Genomic DNA, 27,100 nt, shown 5'->3' on the forward strand with positions numbered 1-27,100 from the left:
TAAAGCTGGTGATTTCAACCATGATGATCAAGAATGTCTAAGTAGATCCTCTATCACTGATAACGATCAGATCAAATCACTGATCGAGAATAATCCACTTTACACGACACGTGAACGAGCAGAAACGTTAAAAGCATCAAAAAACCACCATCCACGAGCATTTTGTGAAGATTTGGATACGTGAACCGTTTGATTTTTGGGTTCTCTACAATTTAATAAAAAACAGATGAACCGTATTCCTATTTACGATTCGTATCCGTGAACGCAACGAGGAGACACAATTTTTAAAAGAAGTAGCGGCGAGAGATGAAAAATGGATTATTTTTATTAATGTCGAGCGGAAATGATTCTGGGGAAAACGAAATGAACCAGCGTTCCTAAAAGCTGGTCTTCGCCCGAAAAAATTATGCTTTGTGTCCGATGGAACTGAAGAGAAATCGTACATAATAAATGTCTACAAAACGACCAGAGGATAAATTTGAAAAAGTATTGCTCGCAATTAAACGAATTAAAAACAACAATTGAAGAAAAACGTTCAGAACTAGCGAATCGGAAGAGCGTCGTGTTTCATCAGGATAATGCACGGACTTATGTGTCTTTGACTACTCGACAAAAGTTGTTAAAGCATGGTTGGGACGTCCTACTTCATCCTCTGTACTCACCAGACATTGCACCCTCAGATTTCCTCTTATTTAGGTACTTACAAAATTCTGTTAGTGGTAAAAACTTCAATACTTTTGTCGATATAAAAAATCACATTGAAAAGTTTTTCGAAAAGTTTTACAAGGATGGAATGAATCTTCAAGTTACGCGAAAAATGCAGAAAAATTGTGACACAAAATGGTATCTATATAATTCAATAAATATATATACCGAAATTGAAATTGATCGATTTTCCTTAAAAATCGACACGAACTTTCCGGACAACGCACTACAAAGAAAGTTGATAAATATAATTTTACATAATTTTATATACCTCTGAGAATTCCTAGGACGAATGGGATCGAACTTTTGAAATAAAATCTCTGTTTGGGATTTTCATTTGGATAAATATGTCGCTTGGAACACGGCTGTTCTGTATTTTCCAGTATCACCCTGTCAATTATGATCTGTAATGAGCATCATTAGTAGAAACGAATTTCCACTTGTGACAGTAGGTTTCCTCTAATTGTGAATTCTTTCGTGGGGTACACATTGATCGATTATGAACAAGATACTTGTGCTGAAACTAAAATACGTTACACTTGAATAAACTATACCAACTTTTAAAATTAAAGGGTAGAATTAACTTAACTTCAATTCATAACTACGTGAAATTCGAATTATTAAATCTTTGTAATAATTTAACGATGATAAAAAATACAGATTGCAATAATATCGTTCGTACATAGAGAAAATATTTAATAATGATACCTACTAACAATGATATTTTTCTGTAGAATTATTTCGTATTCAACGGATTATTTGTACGTTTCGGGAGGTGGGAAAATTCAACTTGAAAAAAAATCAATAATATTAAATGTTTGTAAATCCCAAGGTCAGATTGCAAAGTAAGATTTACTAAATCGTAATCCATTCACCGTGTCATAACCGATATTCCAATTTTGTTTTCTCTTCTTTACTGAATATATTTCCAAGAATCTGTATGCTGTTACGGTACAGTAAAACCGTTAAATAAATAAAGAACTAAAGAAAAATTCAAAATAATACGTTCACCCCTCGTTTAACGATATTTTCGAAATTTTTATTAAAATTATTTTCACTTTTATAAAAACTTATCTTTCAATCGAAGAAAACAGTAAAATAGTAAAACGAGAATACGAAAAGAAATTTGACATTTTTCTTGTATTAGTATTTTTATACGCAGAACTTCTAGGAATATGCATCGTAATAACGAATCGAAGCATTATTATAAAGACACGCGGTATATTCTCACGGTTTATTGGACAGTTCATCGGTTTATCAGTTCCATTCACGTGATGAAGAAGTAATTTCTGATTATTCAAACCGTCCACCAACTCGCTTGGAAAAAAGTAAACTATAAAAGTTTATTAACTGCGTGTAATGTAGATAATCCATAAGTTTGTGTGTAATTTGTCACTAACTTGCACAGAAAAGAATACAATAAAAGATTATTAACCATGTATTACTTGGTCACAATTTCGTAATTTCGTGCATATTCGGACATTTTTAAAAGAAAGGTCGTATTCTCTTACTTTTTAAAAATCAGGTTACATTTTAAGGAACTGTTTCAGATCTTTCGAGAGAAAATGCAAGTTAAAGAAAAATTCAAGAATATTACTGATTTTTTATTGAAATAGTCGCGGAACTCCGATCATACTTTTACAGTAAGTCTATATTGTGCAATAAAATTTCTTTCAGATGTTTTATTTTGGTGAGCTGTAGTAACAAAAAAATTGACTTTTTCATTACTTTTTGCATGTCAAAGTAACTTATACGTCGAACTTTCGTACAATATTTATCAAATAAAAGTTTTATGCAGTCAGCAATGTATTTACATACAGAAAAATTGCAAAGTAATTAAAAAACTAAATAAACACAACCAATGAAAAATATTTAAAAAATGTTTACCTGAAATATATATGAAAATAATTTTGAAACACTTTTTGTGTCACCGTTTCTATTATCAGTAGTTGGGCACTGCCGCCATCATCGCCATTGAAAATATTGCAGATATTTCAGAATGTAAATTGCTCGGCGTATTTTTCATTGGTTATGTTTATTTAGTCCCTTTAATTACTATATTATTTTTCTGAAACATTGAAAATCGCATAAAATTCTCATTTGATAAATACTGTACGAAAATTCGATATGTAAGTTACTCTGTCATGCAAAAAGCGACGAAAAAGTCAACTTTTGATTCTTTTTATCATAATGCACAAAAATAATAAATTTCAAAAAAATTATAGCAACGATAAACTTACTATAAAAATATAATCATAGTTTTGCGACTGTGGTAATATAAAATCGGCATTTTGTATGTGACTTTTTTTAAAAATTTTTCTTGTAATACAATAGTACATAAGTTACAGAACAGAAGAAATTTAAGAAAAATCTGGCTTTCGTTTGTTGCCCTTTATTGACAACCAAATGAAAATTGAAATTTGGCACAGATTCCCTTTCCGTCCCTTTGTTTGAGTAAATAAAGATTGAACAAATTAAATTCTATTTGATGGCGCATTTGCCTTTTTTGGTTAACCCTTCTATAAAATATATCAGTTTCAGTTTGGTGGTGACATCTAACGGCAAAAATGGAAACTATTTCTCTATAAATCTAAGCATTCATATAAACGTCATATAAATTCCCTAGTAGTTTTGTAGATTATTAATTTAAGCACAATGTGTATTAGAAATATGTATTATTGTGTGTTGAAAATAAATTCTGATATGCAGGACTTACCAAACACGAATGTCTACGTAATAAGAACAATACTCAATAAACGGTTTTACGATACATATTTAAAATTAAACAAATATTAAACTATTATTTACTAAATATATAACATGAGTGACGATTCCTATGAAAATACCTGTCCTCGATATCTCTACTAACAGAATCCACTAATCACACAAATATTTAAGCAACCGAGCTTTCAACAGACGCAAAATTAGTTAGTTACAACAAAACCACCGAATCGTGATAAGCTCTCTTCTTTCCACCGTATAAATAAACCGACATTCAGTATTAATTACCTCGTCGTAATTCTACAACTTTTTGAACAACTAATTAATCTGAATTAAAAACAACTAATTGAAGTTATAATTCTACAATAACTTCAGATATACTCCGTTAATTCGAAGTATTTACAATCATCAGAGCGACATTGCACCCAATACATTTTAAGAATTGTTTCTGATAAATGGAAACAACATTTCGAATATTTAATTTAAATTACATATATTCAAATTGATTAAAATGCAATTATATGTATTTAATAAACAATAATCTGTTTATTGGATTAATAATTTGTTATAAAATTTAAATAACACCATCTAACGTTTCATCCGTGCAATTTGAAACGTTCCGCAATGAGGGGGTAGCGGATTTGGTGAATTACCTTGCTGCCCTCGTGTGGCAGAAATTCATGTTACTATGCAAGTGTGATGACCACGTTTGTGTTGTACGTTTTGAAAGCAATCTTCTGTCAAGCAATTTAATTAAAATGAATGTTTTCAATGTTAATTGCGCTAACAAGTTTTCATAATAAATTTACGTGTAACATGAAGAGCAATGATATTGTTTTTCTTTCAGATTTTCATATGATTATTATGTCATTAATTGAAAGCAGATATTGTAAAGATATCACTAGCTGAGAATGAATTTGTACTACAAAAAAAGAAATGGCACTTCACAATAATTATTTGTCAAATTGCCGCAGGTTGAGCATAACATGAAACGTTTGTAGAAATTGCTATTTGTAGTGATAAATTTATTGCTAAAAAAGGAATATTAGTGTGAATTCCATAAATGATGTAAATATTGAAAATTGTAACCATACTTTGCTGAATACATTTAAGAAGGATTTAAAGTGTAACTTTAAATTAATTTATATATATATGTATATATTGCACAGTATAATATAAAGGAATGTAAAATGTTTAAACGAGTAGAAAATAATAGAGAAAGTGACTATCATGTGCCTTCTAAGCGGCCAAAATATGATACAAAGAGAGGAACTTTGGGGAGCACTTCCACAAATGTTAGACAATCGATGCATAAAAAGTTAGGAAAATCTGATGATGTGTGGGGTGATGATTTTGCGGAAGAAGATATAGAGGAGATGGATTTTGTAGCTACTCAAGCTTGTTTACAGGTGACATTCATATTAATTGTTATCTGTATAAATTGGGATTTATTATGTTAATCTTGACTATTTATAATATTTATATTCTTTTAGGAAGACCATGTTCTGACTCAATCCCATGTTGAACAAAAATCATTGTGTATGCAAAGATCTTATAGCATGCCATCCACTAGTAAAACTGTTTCAATTGTAAATAGTACTAACAACAAAATATTAAGATCACCTATATATATATCGCAATACAATACTCAGAAAAAAGAAACACAAAATATAAAGAACATAAGTAATGTAGTTTCTGCAGACTACAAGGAGTTTGAAGATAAATTAATAAATAAACAAGAATATAATTCAACGTTTAAGTTGGATGAAAATTTTATTGTTCCAGGTAATGTGACAGGACATCACAGAATAAACTTATAATCTGTCATGGTATTTTTGATATATTAATGAAATATATAATTTGCATTTTCAGAATCGAAATACACAATAGAATTGGAAAAATTAAAACATGAAAATGAAAAATTGTTAAACGATTTTATAACTAAAGAAGGAGAAGCTGTTTTTTTACGTAATCAATTGCAGCAGACTCAATTACGTGCAGAGAATGATAGATTGGAGAAAACTCGGTTTATCGAGGAACAAGAAAATCGACATAGAACAGAAATGCATACCATTTGTAAAGAAAAGGAGTATTTAAAAACTCAGCTTGAATTACAAGTTAGTATATTTTAATTAACATTGAATTGGACTTTTTTAGATTTTGTTCATGACAGTAATTCTTAATACTTTCCTCTCTGTTTATTCCATAGACATTTGAAGTAGGAAATTTAATGGAACGCTGTAAATTACTAGAGAATGGAAGTATTAAATTAATAGAACCACATTCTATAAATTTAAATGTTTCTACGAATAAAAATAAATTTAATTCACTCACAAAACGGTAAGTTTTTCAAATATTTAATTCTTATTACTCGAATTTTATATATATTTACATTATTATTTGCAGACCAGCGATTTCAAACATGAAGCAAGTAAAAGTAAAGGAAACTTGTGTTCAAACAAACATGCATAATAAAAGCAGTTACTGTCTCAAAACTTGGAATTCATGTAAGTAAATTATGAGCTAAATAAGACATTAGCATGTGAAATTAATTGCCAATATATGACAATCAACGTAATAAGAGGATGCTTATTGCAGACTATCCTCTTGCAAAGATTTCCAAGTTAATATATGATACACCACAGCCAGAAAAATCTATAGTAGATATACAAGTGATAGAAAAAACTGGGCAAAGAAATTTGCCAATTTTGCAAGAAGAAGATATGTTCAGAATATTTGGTAAAATTTGATACTTCAACATACTTAATCTGTTGTATACAATTGAACTAAAACCACATAATCGTTATTACAGAAAACCCAGAATTAGTGAAACCTGTAACAACTATAATAAACGACAAGAGATTAACAGTGGAATTTATTTTACCAGAAATAGCTGCCCTTCAGCAAAAGACTAACTTGGAGCTTGAGTCAGAAAATTCGATATCGACAATAAATAAAGTGAGGATTAATCCACTTTCCACAAATTAAATCTCTTTGTTAAACAAACATGCAATTAATAAATGATTTATGTTTTAGTTCATTTCTACCGCAAGGGAGTTAATTCTGAATGTAATATTCCTTCTTCAAACAATCTTTCAAGCTATGAGGAACGACGATATTCGAGACATGAACGACATTTATTTTTCTGACTTGTATTCAAATTGTGATTTCTATGGAAAATCCGTATGTGATGCAAACGTATGGCACGAATGCGAACGTGGTGTTGAAACCAGACGAGTCTTTGGTATACTGTCATACGTGACTCTAGAATCGATGTACCTTAGTAAATATATCGCAGGAAAGACGCGATTACTCACTGAGAGGGATGAATCTTACAAATATTACTCGCGTCAGATGGTACGCTACGATACATGGCCAGAGAAAGATCAAAGATTTGAAATGCTTAAGATGATTTTGCAGTTTGTTGTTTTAGTTGGATCTACGGTAATATTTTTATTGAGTGTCAAACTTTTATAGTGTATTATACTTTTTAAGACATTAAATATTTTGAGTAGTCTATAGAAGTTGTCACATATTTAAATAACATTTTTAACATCAGAATTTTATTGTTTTCAGAGAAGATCCTATCAATTTAGTGGTCTTCTGTGTGCAATCATGATGCTTATATGCAATGTGCATAAAAAAGTTGAATATTGTTCCCAAGGGTATATAAACAATTTTTGTTTAGTAGTTAATCAGTTTAAAATTTACTTTCTTATTGTATATTTCTGTCTTTCAGGATAGAATATGTTTATCAGATATTTAAGGAAATAGTGTTCTCTAGGCCTTTACCGTATTGCTACGCGTTACTAACTAATATGATGATTATTTTCACCAAATCTACTACTTATTTGCGAAAGCTTTGCATCAATTCACGTACGTAATATTTGTAGCACATATTTACATTGTGTCAAATGTAATCTTATACTCCATTCGTATTTTATATTTTTGTATAATTAATTAATTTATTTCTTAATGCTTAATATTAAAATGAATTAATTGTGATATTATTATATTAAATTGCTAATAACTTTACTAAAGTTTGTATTTTTAATAGCTTTTGTAGAATTATATGTAATGAAATTGTGTATTTTATAGAGTCAATGGCAGTGAATAATTGGAAAGGGTCCTTACATTTCACTCCAGGTACCAATGACTTTTATTGTGATAAATTTGTTCCCTAACTATTACTAGGTCTACAAATCAGACTTTAATTTTAAAAAAGAAACTTTAATTATTAACAGAAACTTTCTATTTGCATTATATTTTATATTTTATTTTCATTTCAGATGCTTGTCCGTTACAAATCTTTTTGGCGCAGGTGGAGAATCATCGTTTTGACATAATAGCCGCAATAGATATTACAGATGCATTGTTACAGTTCGCGCAGTACATTTTACAAACGGACGTAATTCCTCTGAGATCTGAGACCTTGGAGTCATGTAATTGTTGCATGAAATTACTGCGATTCACGATCAAAACCCTATGCAAGTGTGCAGAAATAAATTTGAGCTCAATTAAAGATTTTGATCTGGATCATTTCCCACTGAAGCAGAAAGACTCTTGCTGTTTGAAGAGTATTTGCACCAAACATTCAGCGCCTCATGTTGCGACAAACAAAAAGTGCATAAGCGAGATCTATCAGAACCAATTTTCAGATGCGAATTCTTGGACATCTGTAAAAAGAAAACAGATGAAGATATTGAGAAACGGAATAAGATTCTTGTCTCACATGGCGATATGTGATCCCGACTTCGTTATTAGACTATCGGATATTGAAGATTCGTTTCATTTGTTCATGAGGAACATAAGTACCTTCGATGACTTTGTTCTTCGTGAAAATGAACGTAAGTGTGTGTAAAAGATGTCCCATCAGTTACGAGCACCTTAAACATTATTGCTGTAATTGAAGATATGAACAAATATTCAAGCGTCATATTATCAGTAACAAATATTTCTGTATAAAAAAGGTTGTCCTTTAAATAACCATGTAAGGGATTTTTATGGCAATTTTAATGCTATATTGTAATTTTCCCTTATTGGAATATATGTCTTCAGTAGCAGCAGAGATATTTATGGTGTGCTTGATAAATGGGTGTATATTATCCTGCAAGCAGCATGCTCGTGCTAATTTTAAAACTTCCTTCTTATTAATACGCTCGTTTTATTTTTTTGTTTTTTTTTTACACTCGTTTCACGATACGAGCCACGGGAATTTTTATATTTCCGCCTGGCCGTTCTCTTACGTTATCAGTTAGGCTCAGACTCGTGTCGTGATCGTTTTGTACGCAATAGAATAAATGCAATAGAAAATTATGCGATAATTATGTTCCTTAATTTTATTTTCTTCAGAAGAGTAAAAATAATAAAACTCTAAGCGTTTTGTTAATTAATGCTTCAAAGATTAACTTATAATATCAATTCAAATTATTTTATTACAGAGGAAGCTATGAATCGAATAAAACAAACATTCATTTTCGACAAAACATCTCAATCTGAGATTGAATTATTTGACAGAGGTAACACAAAACAATTGAACATGCTAACTAATTTTGAAAAGAGGACTGTTCAACCTGCATCAACGAGCTCTAAGAACAATGACAATTATAAGTTCTTGATCACGATAAAATCTCTGTACAATAATAGAGATTTCTAATTATTAAGAATTTCTACAACATTAAATATACTGCACATAATGCTATAAAATTATCTATGCCATTATTGTAACAGAAATTACTCTGTTTCTGAAAAATGGAAATATCTTCAATGTTATCAATTTTTGTACATATTACGCTGCTATCCATTCGATAATAATTGCTAAGTATCGTTTTATCATACAAATAAAGTACCTTGTAATATTTTATTACGAATCGCTTTTTCATTCAATGTGACGTATTAAACACCTTCTGATTCAGTTTTAGTTCATTTCTTTTCCCTAGTTTCAAATTAGGTGAATCCCCATAGTAGTTACTTAGTAAATGTGTCATGGGAGTAGAGAACGGTTCTCCAATTAGGAACTGACCACCATAAAGGTTTAGGTTTCGTATAAAGCGTGTTACTCGAGATTGGATTCCACTTACCGCTTCTCAGATTGTCTGCTTGGTCTCGAATAGCCAACGCCACCTACACCTCGATTCTATGACTAACAGGTACTCTTCCATGCTGACGGTAAACTCATTGAACCCATTTTGGGGATGGCATTCAATCGTTGTAGGGTTCTTCCCCTTCTGTATAATCGGAATCGACCGAATAAACATTAAGCTCGTAATGAACGGATAGGCACACAACACCCGCTACGTCTATCACGACTCTCTCCTTACTGCTGACTCTTCTACGTGTTACTATTATCCCGAGCTTTATTGAGCCTCAATCGTTGGGCAAAGGCCTGAGCCATCATTTCCTTGGGCAAAGGCCTGAGTCCATTTATTTGGATTTGTATTCCATCCGAAATGCGTCGGCTAGCCATTGTTACTTTTTATGCGCTTCAACATTCATTCTGTCATTTTGGTAACGAAGTTCATCTTTGTTCCATGCTCCAGTGACGAGAGTGAAATTAATTTATTTGTACGAGATGAAGGTAAACAAATTGTTTTGAGAGAACAAAATACAGAAAACAAAGTTAAAAATATATGTCTAACAATGTAACTCGGAGGAGGTTCCATCGTGTTATTGAATTGTTTAAGTGCCAATGACACACGCAGTATACAATACATTGATGGAACAATGAATAAAGTAAAGTATACGAATACATTAAATAATGTTTGAAATTTCGGCAGAGAATATGAATATCCCACGAATTTATTATTTTTATACACAGCGCAACTATGGTTGCTCTATAACTTTCCAAAATGATTAAAAAGACCTCCCCAGTTACTTGATCTCGATACCCCTTGAGAATATCTAGGGAGGGACAAAATCTAGAAAAAGTAATTATAATTTAAAAAATGTAAAGAATTTCACGATTAAGTTGAAATAAAAATGGAATGGTATTTGATCTTTTTTTGTTTAATTCCGCCTGTGTCACGGTATTTACAAGCCGCTGTAGGTACGAAAGGTTATGCTACAAAATATTGATTGGTGTACCCTCAATTTTGTGAATAACTATATGCATACCTACACCCTGGATACAGGGATAGGGGGTTCCCCATACCGTTTTATCTAAACGAGTTTGTGCAAGTCCGGGCTCTGTCTGTCAGTAGCTCCCGTTCGTCCGAGGTCACCAACAGCCTGGGGTTTTGAAGGGATCAGTTGGTCATCTTCAGTCACAGTGTCGTGTTGTCAGCTTGTGGGCGCTTTAGTAGGCGATTCTGTCAAGTACATAATCGGTTTCGTCACTGGTACGTAATTCGACGGAGATTCTGCACATTAGTGTGGGTGCAACTACAGGACCAAGTCTTTGCCTATGTTGATGGTCGGTAATGGTAGAGTCCCCTGTACCACATCCGGTGTGCTTCCCAAACGGCTGCGTAAGTTACACGAGTGCCGGTATGTTAATCCCAACCGTCATGCTAGAAGCCTATCCGCGTCAATACCCGCCCCTCTTTCAGAAGTTACCCTTAGGTTACTTTGTTAGTCTACTATTGACCCTTATAGTAGATCCTTCATTTCTTCTTTTCTCTTCAACTAATGGGTTTTTAATGTAACAGTTTTATTAATAAAACTTATTGTTTCCATTTGTTTCACTATTAATGCCTGCTTCGTTTCTTTCTCACTTGTTCATCTAATTCGTACTTTCTTAATCCTCTATTGCACAGTGAGACCAATTAAGTAACCAATAAAATTAGTCCCTAAGTAAAGCTTGCAGAGGATGTTTTATGACACTTGCTCGTAACGTTTCTACTATTTCTGTAGGTTCAGCCACTTATTTTTCAGTTTTAGCATCAGTTAGTTTATATAATAGAGAGTTAAGAGTTTTCCATGTCTTCAATAATAATTAGAAGTTTTTCACATTCCTATCGCCAATAGACAATTTAAAGAAGAAACACAGTCGATTTCATAATTTAAATACTTGAGGCTATCCTTGATGAAAATGGCTACCATTAACTACATATAAGACACAGGACAGTTTTTAAAAGAAGATGACCAATTAAATTAATTTTGAAACATGCTTTGGAATCTTATCCTTTAAAATTGTATGCACCAGGAACGGTGACCCTATTAATGAACATATAAATAATCATGAATATCTCTTTCAGAGATAAAGTTCGTACAATAAATCAACTGTTTTCCATTTCGTTAACCGTAAGTCTTTTTCATTTCTTTCACCGACACAATTTAAACAAGAAACGAAATCAACTTCGAAATTTGAATTCTCGAAGTGATCCTTCATGAAAATGGCTACCATTGCTATTTTTATATTTGTTGTTTGGGTTGTTCCTTTCACCGACATAATTTAAACAAGAAACGAAATCAACTTCGAAATTTGAATTCTCGAAGTGATCCTTCATGAAAATGGCTACCATTGCTATTTCGATATTTGTTGTTTGGCCTCTTCCTTTCACCGACGCAATTTAAACAAGAAACGAAATCAACTTCGAAATTTGAATTCTCGAGGTGATCCTTCATGAAAATGGCTACCATTGCTATTTCGATATTTGTTGTTTGGCCTCTTCCTTTCACCGACGCAATTTAAACAAGAAACGAAATCAACTTCGAAAGTTGAATTCTCGAGGTGATCCTTCATGAAAATGGCTACCAATTGCTATTTCGATATTTGTTGTTTGGGCTCTACGTGTTCGTTTGTTCCATTCAGAAACTAAGTCCAAGTCTGGGTTGGGATGATTCGCTCGAGCATCGTTGTTCCAAGACCAGGAGTCCTTCTCTGGAGATCGAGAAGACCCCGTTCACGCTGGTCGAAGATAACCTCCAATAGCTGACCGAACAAAAGAATCCTGGCGCCTGGTGGCCGTTTATCAGTGTTCCTCTCTCTCGGAATTCATTTATCTGCGCCGCAAAATGCAATTTGTAGGAATTCTCGTCAAGGCCTGGTAATGCTCGACGACGATAACCGTGGCAGGATGCAGATAGAAGGCTATCGCAGCATGGCGCGTCGACGGAAGTGATGTTCCCGCCTTCATTCATAGATGCGGAACGATCGGTATCCGATTTGACATTTTTACTTCTCGTACAGCGCGTTGCGCCCTTGTCGGTTTCTTCTCCGGTTCTCGGGTAGTCCGCCATTACGGGTGTAGTTTTCTGCTCTTTAAAGGTGCTTTTGTTTTGACATGCTGGTGCTAATTTAATCCGTGGGGTATCTTACCGAACGTCGTTCACAAGAGTTATGTGCGCGTAATTTGTAATCTGGACTCGACAAAGCGATTCGTTCTCAGGATGAAGATATCTTCCGTGGCACCGCTTCTTCTTCTTGCGTTCTTCGCGCAGTGCATCGCCTATTCCATGATGTTGAGTAAGTGACGCTTCGATATTGAGAATAGAGTCAACTTCTTGCACGATAGGGAAGCACAGTCGTTTGTTTTCCGGTGACAAGGAGTATTCGTTCGCTAATTGGTTTTAAATATTACGGTTCAACGAAACCGTGACAATTGTCACGATTCCTTTTAGCATTGACGAACCGAATGTTAAGTAATTCGTAAGAATTAAAATAATCGCGTGTACTATCGATTCGAACGCGATTTAAAGAAAAGGGTGATGAAATAGATAGGAGCTTTCATCATATTCTGTCAGGCGGTTAAAAATGTTTCTGGATTTATATTTGTACTGTGGCTAAAAAGAGATCAGACTTGGCCGATTCAAGGATTTTCATCGCTTTCTCGGATTTAATTGTATTCAACGACTGGAAAAATAACGGGGGGAGGAGTTTCTAGACGAAAAAATGGAGGATATTATGTAGTGGAAGGAAAATATAATTTCCCTAGTGTTTCCTTATTATTAAAAACAATACATGGCTTCGGTATTGAAAGCATAAAGAAAGAACCAAAGACGTCCGGTAATAATAGTTAATGGCAGCGAATCTGAATTTTTATCGAATTTTTCGTTTACAATGTCACAGTTTTATCAAATGGTTAAGTAATGGTGAAGTCAATGTGAATCCGCTAATTTTTGGGCATTCTTTCAATAAACAACGTATACGTGTAAAGTTTAAATTAATAATTATGGAATCGTTCAAAGTCACATTTACAATTTTTAAACGAAGACATATTTTTGGAAACCAGCTTTGAAATATATTAAAATAACTATAATTTAATTCTACTGTAGATGGTGCGTCAAGAGTTTCTTCGTTGATGGGGTGTGGTTTGTGTTACATAGGGGCGCACATGACATATTCAGTGAATCATGCGTATTGAGATAACCTTAAAGTAATTAGAAAAATTCACTCGGAAATATTCGACTGATAGTATTTTTTTATATGGTTTCTCAATTTTCTCTTTATCAAAGAGCAATCAAAATTATTATAGTAATGAAATGATAGTTTAAACACTTTACTTCTTTTAACATTGTACTGATATTTTTTACTGTAATTATAACGATAATTATTTCTACATCCCCCCCCCCCCCCCCCCCGTTACTATTAAATATCTTTTTTACTCTAAAATTGTATTTCTTCATTTCTTTATCACGTTTCTTTCAACTATTTTCATTAAAACGATCAGGGAATTCATTAAAACGAACAGTTATTTTTTCAGTATTCTTCTATAATTAATGTAACTTTTACATTTACTCGAAAATATAAGTTCATTCCCACTTAATTTTGCAACGATAATTGTTTCTTTATTTCTTCATTTCTTCTCTCATGTAGTGTTAGAATATCGTTTATTTCTATCGCAAAATGTTATTAATAAAACTGAAATTATATACCGAATATTTTAATCTATGTTTTTAATTCAAAGACCGATGTCCAGTGGTGACGCTAGCGAATGGAAGAGTTCGAACTAGAGCCAGAGGAAGACTCGTCAGATATAGTTGTTACGATGGTTTCACTCTTGTAGGGTACAAGTATTCCACTTGTTTTCAAGGCCAGTGGGACACACCTGCTCCAGTTTGCGTCAGTAAGAATAACTTTTTATTTATACTTGATAATACTGCTGCAATGGATACCAATTAAATATTTATCGACTTTAATCGCCTTATGTTTTTTGGTACTTTCAAGTCCCAGAATTTTCTAAACATGTGCCTAAAATAAGATTGTGACTACTTTAATTTTTCTATATTTTAATATTTAGTCGTTTCAGTGATTCAAATATTCAACAAATATAATACGAATACTATTTTAATACTATTAAAATTGAATACTTGATCAATATACGAAGTATTCGAATATTTAAATATACTAAGAGTATTCGAATATTTTATATACTGACCTGTATCTGAATCAAAGTTTCTGTATAATAATATTCGAGTAACGATATTCGAAAACGCAAATATTCGAATTTTATCGAGAATTAATAATCACACAATTAATATTTATGTGGGAGTAGTCGAATAATTTTATTCGTGTATGCACAACCTAATCTCGCAGTAGAAATCAAATTGTATTTTGTTGTATTCAATTTGGAAATAATTGTACCCCTTGAATGTATTTAAATCAAATATATCTTTGGTATAAATTGTATGGAAAATTGTAATTGATTTGACAAACAGAAAACAATTAGAAAAATTATTGTCCTTTCCCGAATTTTATACAAAATAGTTTTTTAATAGTCCATGATTTTTGAAACATTTCAATTTTTCTGATTACATTTTTTCTGATGATTGAATAAATAAATATTTCTCTACAGAGTGACACGAAGAATTATCATATACCATTTTTTAAATCATGGATTATTATTTGGAGACTTTCATTTATCCAAGTCTTCGAGTTTATTAACAATCCTGCTTAACTGTGTTCCTTAAATAGATGCTGAATGTCCTGTGTTCCCAACACCGAAACACGCGTTAGTGGTACCAAAATACAATGGAGCAATATTAATGTATTTTTGCGAGCCTGGCTATGTATTGATTGGTCCGGCTGAGATTTATTGCAATGGAAAGCAGTGGAATGACACAAAGCCCTATTGTCAAGGTAATTTCCATCTTTCTTAATTATACTCGACCTTAGAGATAATTACGCAGATGTTAAATACGATATTAAAATTCGGAGAAACGAAATATCTTGAAAAATGTTAGAAAAATAAAAACTCAACCATTTACTTTTCACAGATTGTAGTATTTGTGATCCTCCGTGATTCAAATCTTGAAAGTTTTCAAACTTGATACACTATGTACAAATTAGAATCTTAGATTCGTGAAAATTGAATATTTGAACTATCAAAGTTGACTTTTGGGGTAAAAAAAAAATGAACCTTCCTGAGATTTAGTTCCTGGATATAAGAAACTGTTATTTCAAAGAGTGTTTTTAATTTTTAATTAGACACGAGGGCGGCAGCTCCAACGGAATGCGATTTCGAGAAACCAGATCTTTGTTTGTGGGAGCAGGATCCTCAGCACGACTTTGATTGGCGACGACAAAATTTCGACACACCGAGTTATCACATCGGAACAGGCCCCTCGCACGATCATACATTGGGACGAGGAAACGATGGTATTCACTTTGTTCTTATTAATATACACGTATTGTATCTTTAACAATATTTGTTTCAATACGTACAATTCTGCAACATTTTGTGCAGATATTTATGTAGTAAAATACGGAAAACGTTAATTTGATTTAAACGAAGTGCCTTTCATAGGTCATCGGTGACTTAAGTTTGCGAAATTTATTAAGAAAGGACCGTTATTTTCCTCTGTTGCAAAACGTACAGTTTTAAGGGAAATATCAACGACTGGAGTTTATTCGTCTAAAATTACGAGTTGGTTTAATTTACGATGTAATCCGTTTTAAAAGAAATTGTAAAACTCTGGTAAATAAACATTCGAAAGCTCTAGTAAATTTAAACATCAAAAATGTTTGTGAAAATTAGGAATTATAGAAATGTCAAATTAATGTCACATTCAATTTTACTGAGAAATACATTCAAAAAAGAAGTACGTGGAGATGTGTAATATTTAACGATAAAAAAATTCATGGCTTCAATTATTATTGTCACAGTTTAAGAAAAGGAAATACTAGTAGAATCATTTCGCAAAGAGCTCAAGGAGGTGGATCGGTCATGATTTGGACTCGCTTCAAAATTGAAAGTAAAATAGCTTTCATAAATGGTAGATTGAATGCTATTGATTATTAATAGATGTTACACGATCATTTGTTGGCTTTCATAATAGTAATAGAAGACAAGTCAATTTTCCTGCAGGGTAATGCTATTATCAATACAGCTTCCCCTACAAACAGTCGCTTTAAGAATTTAAAATTAAGTTATTACCATGTTATGTACTGATTGAGTTCGTTCATAAACCTTATTAAAAACCTGTGAGCAGATATTCCAAATACAAATTTAAATACATTAATTGATAATGTTCCTGACTAGCTATTAAGAGTTACAAAAAATAAAGGAAACTAAATAAGATATTAAATAAGAATGTATTGAAATCAGAATTGAGTTTATATTTATTCGTAACTTTAAAAATGATTCTCAGAGAAGGTTTTCTTTTTTTCAGGCATTTGAAGAAGAAAATTTGTATTTACGGTTACCTCATTTTTGTTTTGAACTAGAATGTAAAAACTAGAATGTAAAATCATACGAAGAGTTCCTTAAATTTTTGTTTTGATAAATTACAAATGTAAAAATTATGTTGAGTTGTATATAGATTTTTTAGGAGTGTTAATGCTGTTTCTGGATTATAGCTATCAGTGTGAAATTATCCAAAATGTACATTATGTATTGCAGTTTTTCTTTTAAAGTCTACAAATAAAGACTTTTTAAGAAGTTTTTTAGTTATCGAAATTTTTTTCAAAAATTATTAAGTCTTTTAACAACGTATCTCTGTTTTATGCATAATTTACTTTAGTTTGTTTTTTTTTATCGATAATTGTTCTGTTCCCTTTTTCAATGCAAGTATGAGAATTTTGAATTACTTTGAACAAGTAATTTAAAAATGATTTCAGAGAAGGTTTTCTTTTTCCACAATCAGTGTGAGTCTTAGTCCGCAAAAATTCTCTATCTGATATAAAATTATCTTCACTTTCAACAAAATCCTTGAAATCAATATGTGTTCATAAGGTACTGAAAATTATCCGTATGGGATACAGTAGTAGCTTATATCGATTTGGTTCAAATATATTTATTATATAACCATTTATTGTAGTTGTTCTTTGACATTTATAGAGTGAACTTTTATTGAAATAATTAAATCTATCATCCCACATTGTGATTAAATTATATTATAATTGTATCTTCATTTTCTTGAATTCCGTTTAAAAATTACAAAATATGTAGGTATTATATATATAGTTTCATACCTTATTATCTCACGAACGATGTTATTTGAATGACTGATTACAAAACTATTAGTAATAATATTTCTTAAGGACAAAATAATACAACTGGTTGTTTCCTGCAACAATTACATAACAGATACGATTTCTTTTAAGATGCATCTATTCCAAAACTTTTAAGCAGGATTGTTAATAAATCTGAAGACTTGGATAAATGAAAGTCTCCAAATAATAATCCATGAATTAAAAAATGGTATATGATAATTCTTCATGTCACTATGTGGAGTAATATTTATTTATTTGTTTATTAAAAAAATTAACTACATCAGAAAATTCATTTTTTTTAAGTCTTGTCCAATCTTTTATATATATGCTATTAAGGTTACTAAAAATGTTATATTACGGACTCGCTCTACCCTGAACACTGTAATTACAAAAGTTGTCAATTGAATACACGATTTCATTAGGTAATAGAGTATTTTTCTGATTCTGTATTTATCGTTGAAGATTTTAAACTATTATATTTCCCTGTTGATGCATTTTTCATTAAAGTGGCGTTAACAACATAGAGATCGTTCAAAGACAATTATACGATGCTTAGCGAATATTTGTGTTGTTATCTTTGTTAATAAAGAAAAGGTTTTGTTCATTTACATTTTTACAACCAAACATACGTTGTGAATAACTTTTAGGTATACTTTTCATAGAATAGTTATTGTATTCGATGATCCAACACTCGTCAGGTTATTCACTTATAGTATTTACAAATAATACTTGATAAAAACATTTTCCGCACAGTAATTTATTATCTTTCATTTTCATTTGTTTGTTCACTTTTGTAGCAAAAGGAACACCGCACACTTTACAATTATTGAAGCTTATTTTGAAAAATTCTACGTAGATAAATTTTAAACAACCTTCACAACTTGTTCAATCCACTATATTTCATTATCCAAATTTTTTTATTCGAAAAAATTGGAAAAATTCTAATCAATAATTTTCAAATTTCATTCTTTCAGGCTATTACCTGTACATCGAGGCTTCCGGCCGATTAGAGAACGACTCTGCTAGAATCATTTCCCCTATCTACAATGCGTCGTACACAGAAGCAGGCTGTTTCTCCTTCTGGTGAGTTCACTTTCGTGATCTAATTCCATTCCGAGTCAAATATACTCAATCGTACCTAGATACACAGTTTCACAATGTCGTTGAAAATCTATTAATAACGAAAAGAATTGATCACTGGGCTGGAACTCGAGAAACGTTAAATGTTGTTCTTATTTTTAACGCGTACACACACGTAGCAAAAAGGAAAATCTGTAAATAGCAGGCTAATGAAAATTCAACACGGTCCGCTGAGCAAAAACACGCCCCTCCTTCGGTTTATTTCAGCGTTAGTTGGTATCTTAGGACACGCAATTACGGTCTGATTGGTGGTAGTTCATCGAGGACGACTGTATTCTGGATGATCACCTAACTACGTATAATTTCACTCACGGTGAATGGAACACCTACATATTACGTATACGTATTGAAAACACGAAGACTGTAAAATTACCAATTCGTTTTAATTGCATAATTATGGTACACAGCCATTGGTATTGATCAAAATTAATATCGTTATGCGTCTTAGCGTTCATATTTCACGCTTGGTGATCGGTATTTGAAATAATTATTTTATTCATATTTTCGAATCACACCGCGACGACCAATTTTACCAATTTTCCTTCCGTTTGATAACTTTTTTCTATATTCGCGTGAAATTTCAGGTACCACATGTTTGGAGCCACGATAGGTGCCCTGAATGTGTATTTCAAGAGCGAGAAGGACACCACGCCTCGGCTGATGTTCAATAAAGAGGGTAATCAAGGGAATGTATGGCTGCATGGTATTTTTAATCTTCCGAAAACTGAAGAGGGTTTCCAGGTGATGGGATTGAATACACGATATTCACCGTTTTCGAGATGTTACGATTCTATAATTAACAAGTAAAACCGAGTAGCGCACAACCGGTCTCATTTAACTGCAATATTATCTCGCTAATATTTACATGGCCGGGACCGCGTCTCGAACAATAACGAGGGTGGTAGGTGTTGCAGGAATTGCCGGCTGTTATCTTTCATCTACTTGCTTGCATCATAAGCGAGTGTGAGTTGCGTCATCATATATCACAAGTTATAAATAACCCGGACGTTCGCTTCGAAGCGTAGAAGCGAGCTTCCAGGAATTGGAAGGGATGAGTCCGCGAATGATACCGAGGGAGAAAATGCGAACATTAGCGAGGGAATACTGTACTCTCGCACCAATACTCGAATACTAATCATTCTATAGCACGTGTATAATTCTTCTATTTTTAAATCGCCGAAATTATACTAATTATAGTACAATTAATAACGTAACTCGATCTATTCTCCACACTCTATTACTTTAGGATTAAGATATCTTACAAGGGGACCTCACGGTAGTGGGTAACTTCACACATGTTCATCAAACAGCAGTACCATCTTTAGATAAATAAAACAATGGACCTGATACCTCAGTTTCTTATCGAGCAACCTATTAGTTATGGAACATCCAAATTCTCTTCGTTTAAGCCCAGTAGTACGATTTTGTCCGTCCATTTGCACAAAAGCGAATTAATTCTTCACTGACAACACTCTGCTCTGATTCTAGAACTCAATCTAGAATGAAACGTATCTATGCTACATAAGCATATTTACCTCGATATTTGTTTCAGATTATAATCGAAGGCGTACGAGGCAGCAGCTATGTGAGTGATATTGCGGTTGACGACGTGGCCATTTTGCAGGGCAACAAATGTCAAAATGCTACCAAGACGGAGAACAACACCGTGACGACCGAGAGCTACGATGGTAATTCCCTTTATTTTTGCAATTTGAATTTTTTCGACGCGGTGGAACAATGGCTGCGTTAATGCGTTCATTTATCTGGTTATCTCTTTAGTATTAAGAGTAGAAATAAACTCTTAACTTTTTTATAAATAAATTTAATATTTATTAACAAATAATTCAATTAACATACACTTCAGTCTTCGAAATAATTTCCATCAGGTTCTATACATTTTTGTCATTCCTTACGATAATTTACACTATAATCGTCTAAATTAACACCACTTACCTACAGACTCTCTGGCTCCTATTCTTCTTCGCTACTGCGATGCAAAATAATAAATCTTCTTCCTTTATCAGTTGGTATCTTCGTAATAAAATTCGAAGGTGAATCTTCCATTCTTTTATTGCATTATCGTGCGTATCGAATCAAGTTTCGTTTAAGTAATATATTGCTTTGTTCTGTTGCCGAAATTCAGTAATTGATTGCAACTATTTTCATTTCCAATTTTGTATTCCTTCGCGATCTATTGTTGCTGTCCCTTTGCAAACTTTTTTAAACCGAAATTCCATGTATTTTAAACATTCTTTTAACGACGTTCTCGAAAATTTTCTTTATATTTGTAGAAATGTCTCATAAATAATTAGCTACTTTACCTCCTTTGTAAGAAAGATAAATCTGTTTCTTTATTCGATTTTTAGGAAGAGACTTAATTTTTTATTTTGCTCACAATTTTTACGTTTCAATTGTTTATTTTATCTATAATTTTTACGTTTCTTCATTTTCTTACATCATATGTGACTAATGTCCAAATTTTGGTTATGGAAACTTCCGTTAGTTTTCCAGTCTGTTTATAACTTTTTCCTTTTTCATTCCGTAAATACTCACTAGACTTTTGTATGCTTTGAGTCTCTCTCTCTCTTTTCTTTCTCTTCTTTCAGACTCTCCTTTATCTCCTTATATGTTTTCTTCTTGAATTTCTTAATTTGCTTTATATTATAAAATAACAAATAAAGCGCACTGTAGAAGATATAAATTGCACAACAGTAAGAAATGCATATAACTCACGAAAGATCAATTAACAAGAATTCCACCGTTCCATATGTACCCACTTCGAGAAATAAAAGACTACTAGTATCTAAGCTCCGCTGCGGAATTCAACGTTACATCCTGACATCATGTGTCGTAACATCAGCCAGCGTAGATTGAATTTCTATCATATTACACTGTTGTGACAATTTAATTTACGGCCTCGTTATATCTGAGCCCGTACTATACTTTGAAATTGCTAAATTGGAGATTTTCCCAGAGTTAACTGTCAGTGATTTTCATCTGTGTGCAATATATTTATAAGATATATTACACCTATGGACAATATAGTTATAAGATATATTGCACTTACGTATGTACAATATATTTATAATTATATATATATATATATTTAGTAGACATATCAAATAAAATAGGCTCCTGCATTGAAAATACTGAAGAACTATCTGAAGGATGAAAGATGGTCGTAGATACTAAATTAAATTAGATTACGGTGTAATATATTAATACATTTTCTTCTACGGTGTTATTATTCGTACATCCAATGTCATAAATAAAATTTGACGAAATGCTTTACAGATCAAATCGAACAAGTGAATTCGCAGTTGACTTGTCGTGGACAGTGTAAAAATTATTTGTCACACAATTTGATGTCCGCCGAATGTCTTTGTACACTCGATTGCGCTGAACGCTCGAATTGCTGCCCGGATTATGCGGAGTATTGTATCCTGGGTAAGTCTACTTTTGTTTCCGATTTTTTTAATATAGAAAATTATATCGTCTAATAATATTATATATTATATAATATATTACAAGATAATATATTATATAATATTACAAAACCTCCTTTGATTACTAAACCTACAAGTTGTTAATACTCGAAGGTGACGATTACTTTGGAATCTCTACAACTAATAATTCGAATAGAGAACATACAATCTTAGTATCGGGCGTTCCCTTTCATACCAAACAATTTTCTTATATTTTCAACAATCTGAACTCTCAGTCTAACAAAAGAATCCAACCTGTCCCACTTCTATTTTTACGTGCTTTTGTGGGATGTGTAAAACATTAATTGTAAAATTATAAATAATTAAAGTTATACACAATGTAACTTGCTCAGTGTGAATATTGGTCAATTTTGTCAAAATAGTACATTTTTCTCTTACAAACAAAAGAATACCTTTGTAACTTTTTCTCCTTGGTATGGTACAGTTCACCGAATAATTACTCAATTTTACATTTGCAACACAGCGATTGCAATAGCATAATATATACATCGTACAATTCAAGATACACAGAACTCTAATTATTATTCGTATCTAAAATTATTGAGTGTCTACGTTTAATGTTTTACACCTCTCCAACAGAAAGCTATACTTGCAAAGTATACTTGTAAAGTATACTTGCAAAGTCTTTCCCTTGTAAAGTGTATAAGTGTATTCAATTCAACTTATAGAGCTTAGTCAGTTCACCGAATAATTATTCAATTTTACATTTGCAACACAGCGATTGCAATAGCATAATATATACATCGTACAATTCAAGATACACAGAACTCTAATTATTATTCGTATCTAAAATTATTGAGTGTCTACGTTTAATGTTTTACACCTCTCCAACAGAAAGCTATACTTGCAAAGTATACTTGTAAAGTATACTTGCAAAGTCTTTCCCTTGTAAAGTGTATAAGTGTATTCAATTCAATTTATAGAACTTGGTCAAAGACAAATTGGCGGAACGAACGATTTATATATGTGTGGTATCGGATTTTCCGTGTCCGCTTGGGCCTGCTTCGAACGCAGGCCTAGAAGAGATAGCGTGTGCGGACAGACCTGGGTTAGGATAAACACTTGGCGCCGATTTGTTCGCTAGGTTTCGTGGAAGGCACAAGTATCCCTTTACAGGGGGTCTTGCGAGACGACCGAGCGTGAAAATGCATGAGGACGAAATGGAATACACGTGGTTCGGAGAAAATGAAGAGTGTTTGGAAAAGACGAACGATTAGGATGGCCGAACGTGACCGAATGTCTGAAGTGAGAGAGACTGAGGATTAGAATGAAAGAGAATGAATGTGCGTGCCTACATAGAGTGCGACAGGAACGTTTGGGACGGTATAAGACGGTATGACGTAGAGAGTATGACACAGTATGTCGTAGTATGACGCGGAGAGTATGTCCGGAGAGTACGTCGCGGACGGTATGAGTAAAAAGACGTAATAAGACGAGACAGTTAGAAAGACGCACTAAGACGAAAGACCAGTAAAAGACGTAAGCGACAAAGACGATAAAGACGCGTGCCCAGGGCATCGAGACGATAAACTTAGTCTTATACGCGGTCGATCTACCTTTAGTGTAAAGCGAAACTAATCACCAACACCACGTCTAATACTAATAACACTGTAGCTTATAATATTCTTAAATATACATCGATACACCGCACGAGTACAACAATTATTTGGGGGCTCGTACGAGGATCAATAACTAATCACACTCGTCTAGTGATCCGAAGAAGAAAACAACAATATCGTATCGTAATATATTATAATTATATTGTATCGTTATATATCATAATTTTCAGCTTCCACCGACGAGGCGACCTCAGAAATGTGGACCTTGAGCTACGATACGACAGCCACGGTGCCACCAACGAAGAAGGACAACAGTAGCGATGTATCGACCGCCGCGCCAGAGATCGATGGCATGTTTATCTCTATAGTCCCGAAAGACGACATCGATCCCGTTACGTTGAAGCCATCGACAACCACCACTGTCGTCAGCCCCGTTACTAACGCAACTAGGCCGAAAACGTTTAAAACAACTCGTGCAACTACGACGTCCGTGGCAACTACGAAAGCGATCCAAACAAAGGAAACGCCATTCGGCCAGACGACCACCAGGAGATACATGCAACCGGAAGGGCAACCCGGTAACACGAGTTTCCGTTGATGTCAAAGTTTCGTCGTACGGTTTTGTTCCGCGAGCGCTCGAAATTTTGACCAAATTGAAAGCCTGTCCATTGTGTTAGGAAATGATAAGTTCGCTAACGAACACAGTACAGATTGTACTGTCTAACGTCTTTGTTTGTAACTACAAAGTAAAAGAACGTTAGAAAAACTATTATTAAAACGAACCTTTCGAAGCAGATCTCATCGTCGCAAAGAATAAAAAAGCTAAACGTTGACTCAAGGGACCATTCCAAAGTGTTAGTCCAAAGATTTCAATGAAATTTAACGAGAATATCCGGCCTGAGACTTTAAATTCTGGAAAGTTTCGATGTTTAGAAAGAATTCAATGTCAGATCTATAAGTTGTGATTCTTTTCCCAAACGATTAGAGTTAAATTATTATTTTTCCTGATATTAGTGAACCGTGGGTTATAATACATAGACGAAGGGGAGAACCTTAAGTATTTAAGGAAAGTTTAGACACGTGAATAGAAGAAATTGATCCTCCGTTCCACGATCTTTATCCGAAGTTGCCCAATTGTCATAATCGTTGTCCGACTTATAGAAGGCAAGGAGTTAAACCTGTGACAATTAACTCTTATGATTGTTTAATAATAGTTACTTGTTGAAAGCTATGATTACCAAGTAGCTCGTTAAGCTATAGCAATAGGATCATCGATGTGACCCTAATTGCCAAACTGATTAATCCTTTATAATAAATAGAAACTAATTTCTAAAATACAGAGACAGATTGTACTGTCTAACGTCTTTGTTTGTAACTACAAAGTAAAAGAACGTTAGAAAAACTATTATTAAAACGAACCTTTCGAAGCAGATCTCATCGTCGCAAAGAAAAAAAAAGCTAAACGTTGACTCAAGGGACCATTCCAAAGTGTTAGTCCAAAGATTTCAATGAAATTTAACGAAATTTCTAAAACAGTAAAAAAAATTCAACGCACATTTTCTTCACCGGTCCAATCTCATCTTGAAAGGATGAAAACATACACGAATACGCTAACATACGTTATACGAATAACATATTCAGTTCCATATCTCGGAAACTAAGTTTAGAATTTATTATATAAGTAATTGTTTAATTATTCGGATCGATTTTGTCATTCACTCCCAATTTTAAGTGCTGTTTTCAATCTTCCGGTATGTAACTTCACCGATCAAAAAAATACGTACCGAATACTCCTGACTGTACCACAAATCTGCTAAGTTAACACTTTGGGACGCCCCTTATAAGTGAACCTAACCTAAAAGCTGCAACAGTACCTCCGTGATCTTTCTAAAACTAACGATCTCGAACTCCCATAGAATTAGAATGCCCAGGAAGTAAGACACACGCGACAACAGAAAGTGAGATTATATATTTTCCTCGCAGATCCCAACGTCAGCCGACAAGATCCAGAAAGAGTGCATCGTGGTTCAGTGAAATTTAGTCTGCCAGGAATTATCGGTGTGGTCGTCGGGACCCTGACGGGAGCATCGATCACGCTCATGGTTGCGATCATCATCCTAAGAAGGAGGAAAACTTACAAGCGAAGCATAAACGGATCGGCGCTTTCCGAGGACAGCGACGTCCGGTTTCTGACATCGGACGAGATTCTGGACTTCACTTTGGCTAGACCCAGCGACAATGACGAGACGTAAGCAGTGTTCTTTTTACATCCCGCGACAAAAAAAAAAAAAAACTTATCAGAGATTGTTTACCGCTAAGTAAAGAATTTTGAAAGCCTTGAAAGTTTCGGGACAATTCGATGCAACGGTTCGGAGCAAATCTATTGGCCGCTCGAGGTCACAGCGTCGCTCGCCCCACCATACTGTTTGGCTTGTACCTCGACCTCGTATCTTGCAACCGGATTCGTCAGAGTAGGGAAAACGATCTTGAGCGACCGATAAGTATTTTACGCGCAGGGTCCCTGAAATCTTTCAAGACTTTCGTGAATGGCGAAACACCGTCGCTGGTTCATAGTAACTGATTCGTTTCAACATTTGCAGGAAGACGTATCAAATGACGTCTTTAAACGATCTTTAATTCCGATTCGTTTGCACATTTCAGTGGTGACGTGTACATTGAATGATTTTCAAATACAGCAGCTACGTGCATACTCTTTCTAGGAAGCGTTGCCTATTTGCAAATGACACAATTGATATTTAACTGTGCAATTATTGTTCATTGGATCGATCGAATTCTGTGATGTTTCCGAACGGGATTGTACAATACATTGTTCGTCTGCTTTAAAATTAAAAATTATTCCTTGGTCCAGGCTCCACTGATATGTCGTTTCGTGTACGGTTAACAAATTATGAGCAACGTTTACGATACCGAGGTGAAATTTAATTCACGTACATTACCGATAATTATGGTAGTTATGATAGCAGTAATTTTAAAATTAATGTATTGTATATAGTAATAATAATAATAATAATGTTTTTATGCCCAAAGAGTTGTATAAACGAGAAGTGCATAAAATAAATATTGACTTTATTTAA

The 27,100-nt window shown here is 33.3% G+C and overlaps 2 protein-coding genes across 5 annotated transcripts; both read left to right on the forward strand.

Moving 5' to 3' along the window:
* Positions 1 to 4,154: 4,154 nt before the first annotated feature.
* On the forward strand, positions 4,155 to 9,283 carry Mus304 (mutagen-sensitive 304). 4 transcript variants are annotated; one of them, XM_076307434.1, is made up of 14 exons: positions 4,155 to 4,552; positions 4,633 to 4,835; positions 4,920 to 5,211; positions 5,299 to 5,543; positions 5,636 to 5,766; positions 5,833 to 5,933; positions 6,025 to 6,165; positions 6,239 to 6,384; positions 6,463 to 6,870; positions 7,003 to 7,091; positions 7,166 to 7,302; positions 7,525 to 7,572; positions 7,716 to 8,273; positions 8,868 to 9,283. In XM_076307434.1, the coding sequence occupies exons 2-14, from the start codon at positions 4,734 to 4,736 to the stop codon at positions 9,080 to 9,082; spliced, it is 2,613 nt and encodes an 870-aa protein (XP_076163549.1). In that variant the 5' UTR covers positions 4,155 to 4,552; positions 4,633 to 4,733; the 3' UTR covers positions 9,083 to 9,283. The 4 variants fall into 4 exon arrangements, with proteins under 4 accessions (XP_076163549.1, XP_076163539.1, XP_076163557.1 ...); XM_076307424.1 differs by having other exon boundaries at positions 4,155 to 4,494; positions 4,596 to 4,835; XM_076307442.1 differs by having other exon boundaries at positions 4,155 to 4,494.
* A 3,267-nt stretch (positions 9,284 to 12,550) lies between these two features.
* On the forward strand, positions 12,551 to 27,099 carry LOC143143798 (uncharacterized). The gene is made up of 11 exons (XM_076305506.1): positions 12,551 to 12,832; positions 14,274 to 14,432; positions 15,281 to 15,445; positions 15,794 to 15,964; positions 18,775 to 18,883; positions 19,525 to 19,681; positions 20,493 to 20,628; positions 22,235 to 22,387; positions 24,236 to 24,583; positions 25,989 to 26,253; positions 26,606 to 27,099. Exons 1-11 carry the CDS (start codon positions 12,757 to 12,759, stop codon positions 26,640 to 26,642), a joined length of 1,776 nt encoding a protein of 591 aa, XP_076161621.1. The 5' UTR covers positions 12,551 to 12,756; the 3' UTR covers positions 26,643 to 27,099.
* The last annotated feature ends 1 nt before the right edge of the window (position 27,100 follows it).

This window comes from Ptiloglossa arizonensis, chromosome 1, assembly GCF_051014685.1.
Source record: "Ptiloglossa arizonensis isolate GNS036 chromosome 1, iyPtiAriz1_principal, whole genome shotgun sequence".
In the NCBI taxonomy this organism is placed as follows: Eukaryota; Metazoa; Arthropoda; class Insecta; order Hymenoptera; family Colletidae; genus Ptiloglossa; species Ptiloglossa arizonensis.

Coding starts and splice junctions, on each gene's coding strand:
- Mus304 (XM_076307416.1), top strand. CDS start 4,617: ATGTTTAAACGAGTAGAAAATAATAGAGAAAGTGACTATCATGTGCCT. Junction 5,544..5,635: donor AAACTCAGCTTGAATTACAA/GTTAGTATATTT, acceptor TTTATTCCATAG/ACATTTGAAGTAGGAAATTT. Junction 7,573..7,715: donor GTCCTTACATTTCACTCCAG/GTACCAATGACT, acceptor TTTTCATTTCAG/ATGCTTGTCCGTTACAAATC.
- LOC143143798 (XM_076305506.1), top strand. CDS start 12,757: ATGAAGATATCTTCCGTGGCACCGCTTCTTCTTCTTGCGTTCTTCGCG. Junction 15,446..15,793: donor CACAAAGCCCTATTGTCAAG/GTAATTTCCATC, acceptor ATTTTTAATTAG/ACACGAGGGCGGCAGCTCCA. Junction 24,584..25,988: donor GCAACCGGAAGGGCAACCCG/GTAACACGAGTT, acceptor TTTTCCTCGCAG/ATCCCAACGTCAGCCGACAA.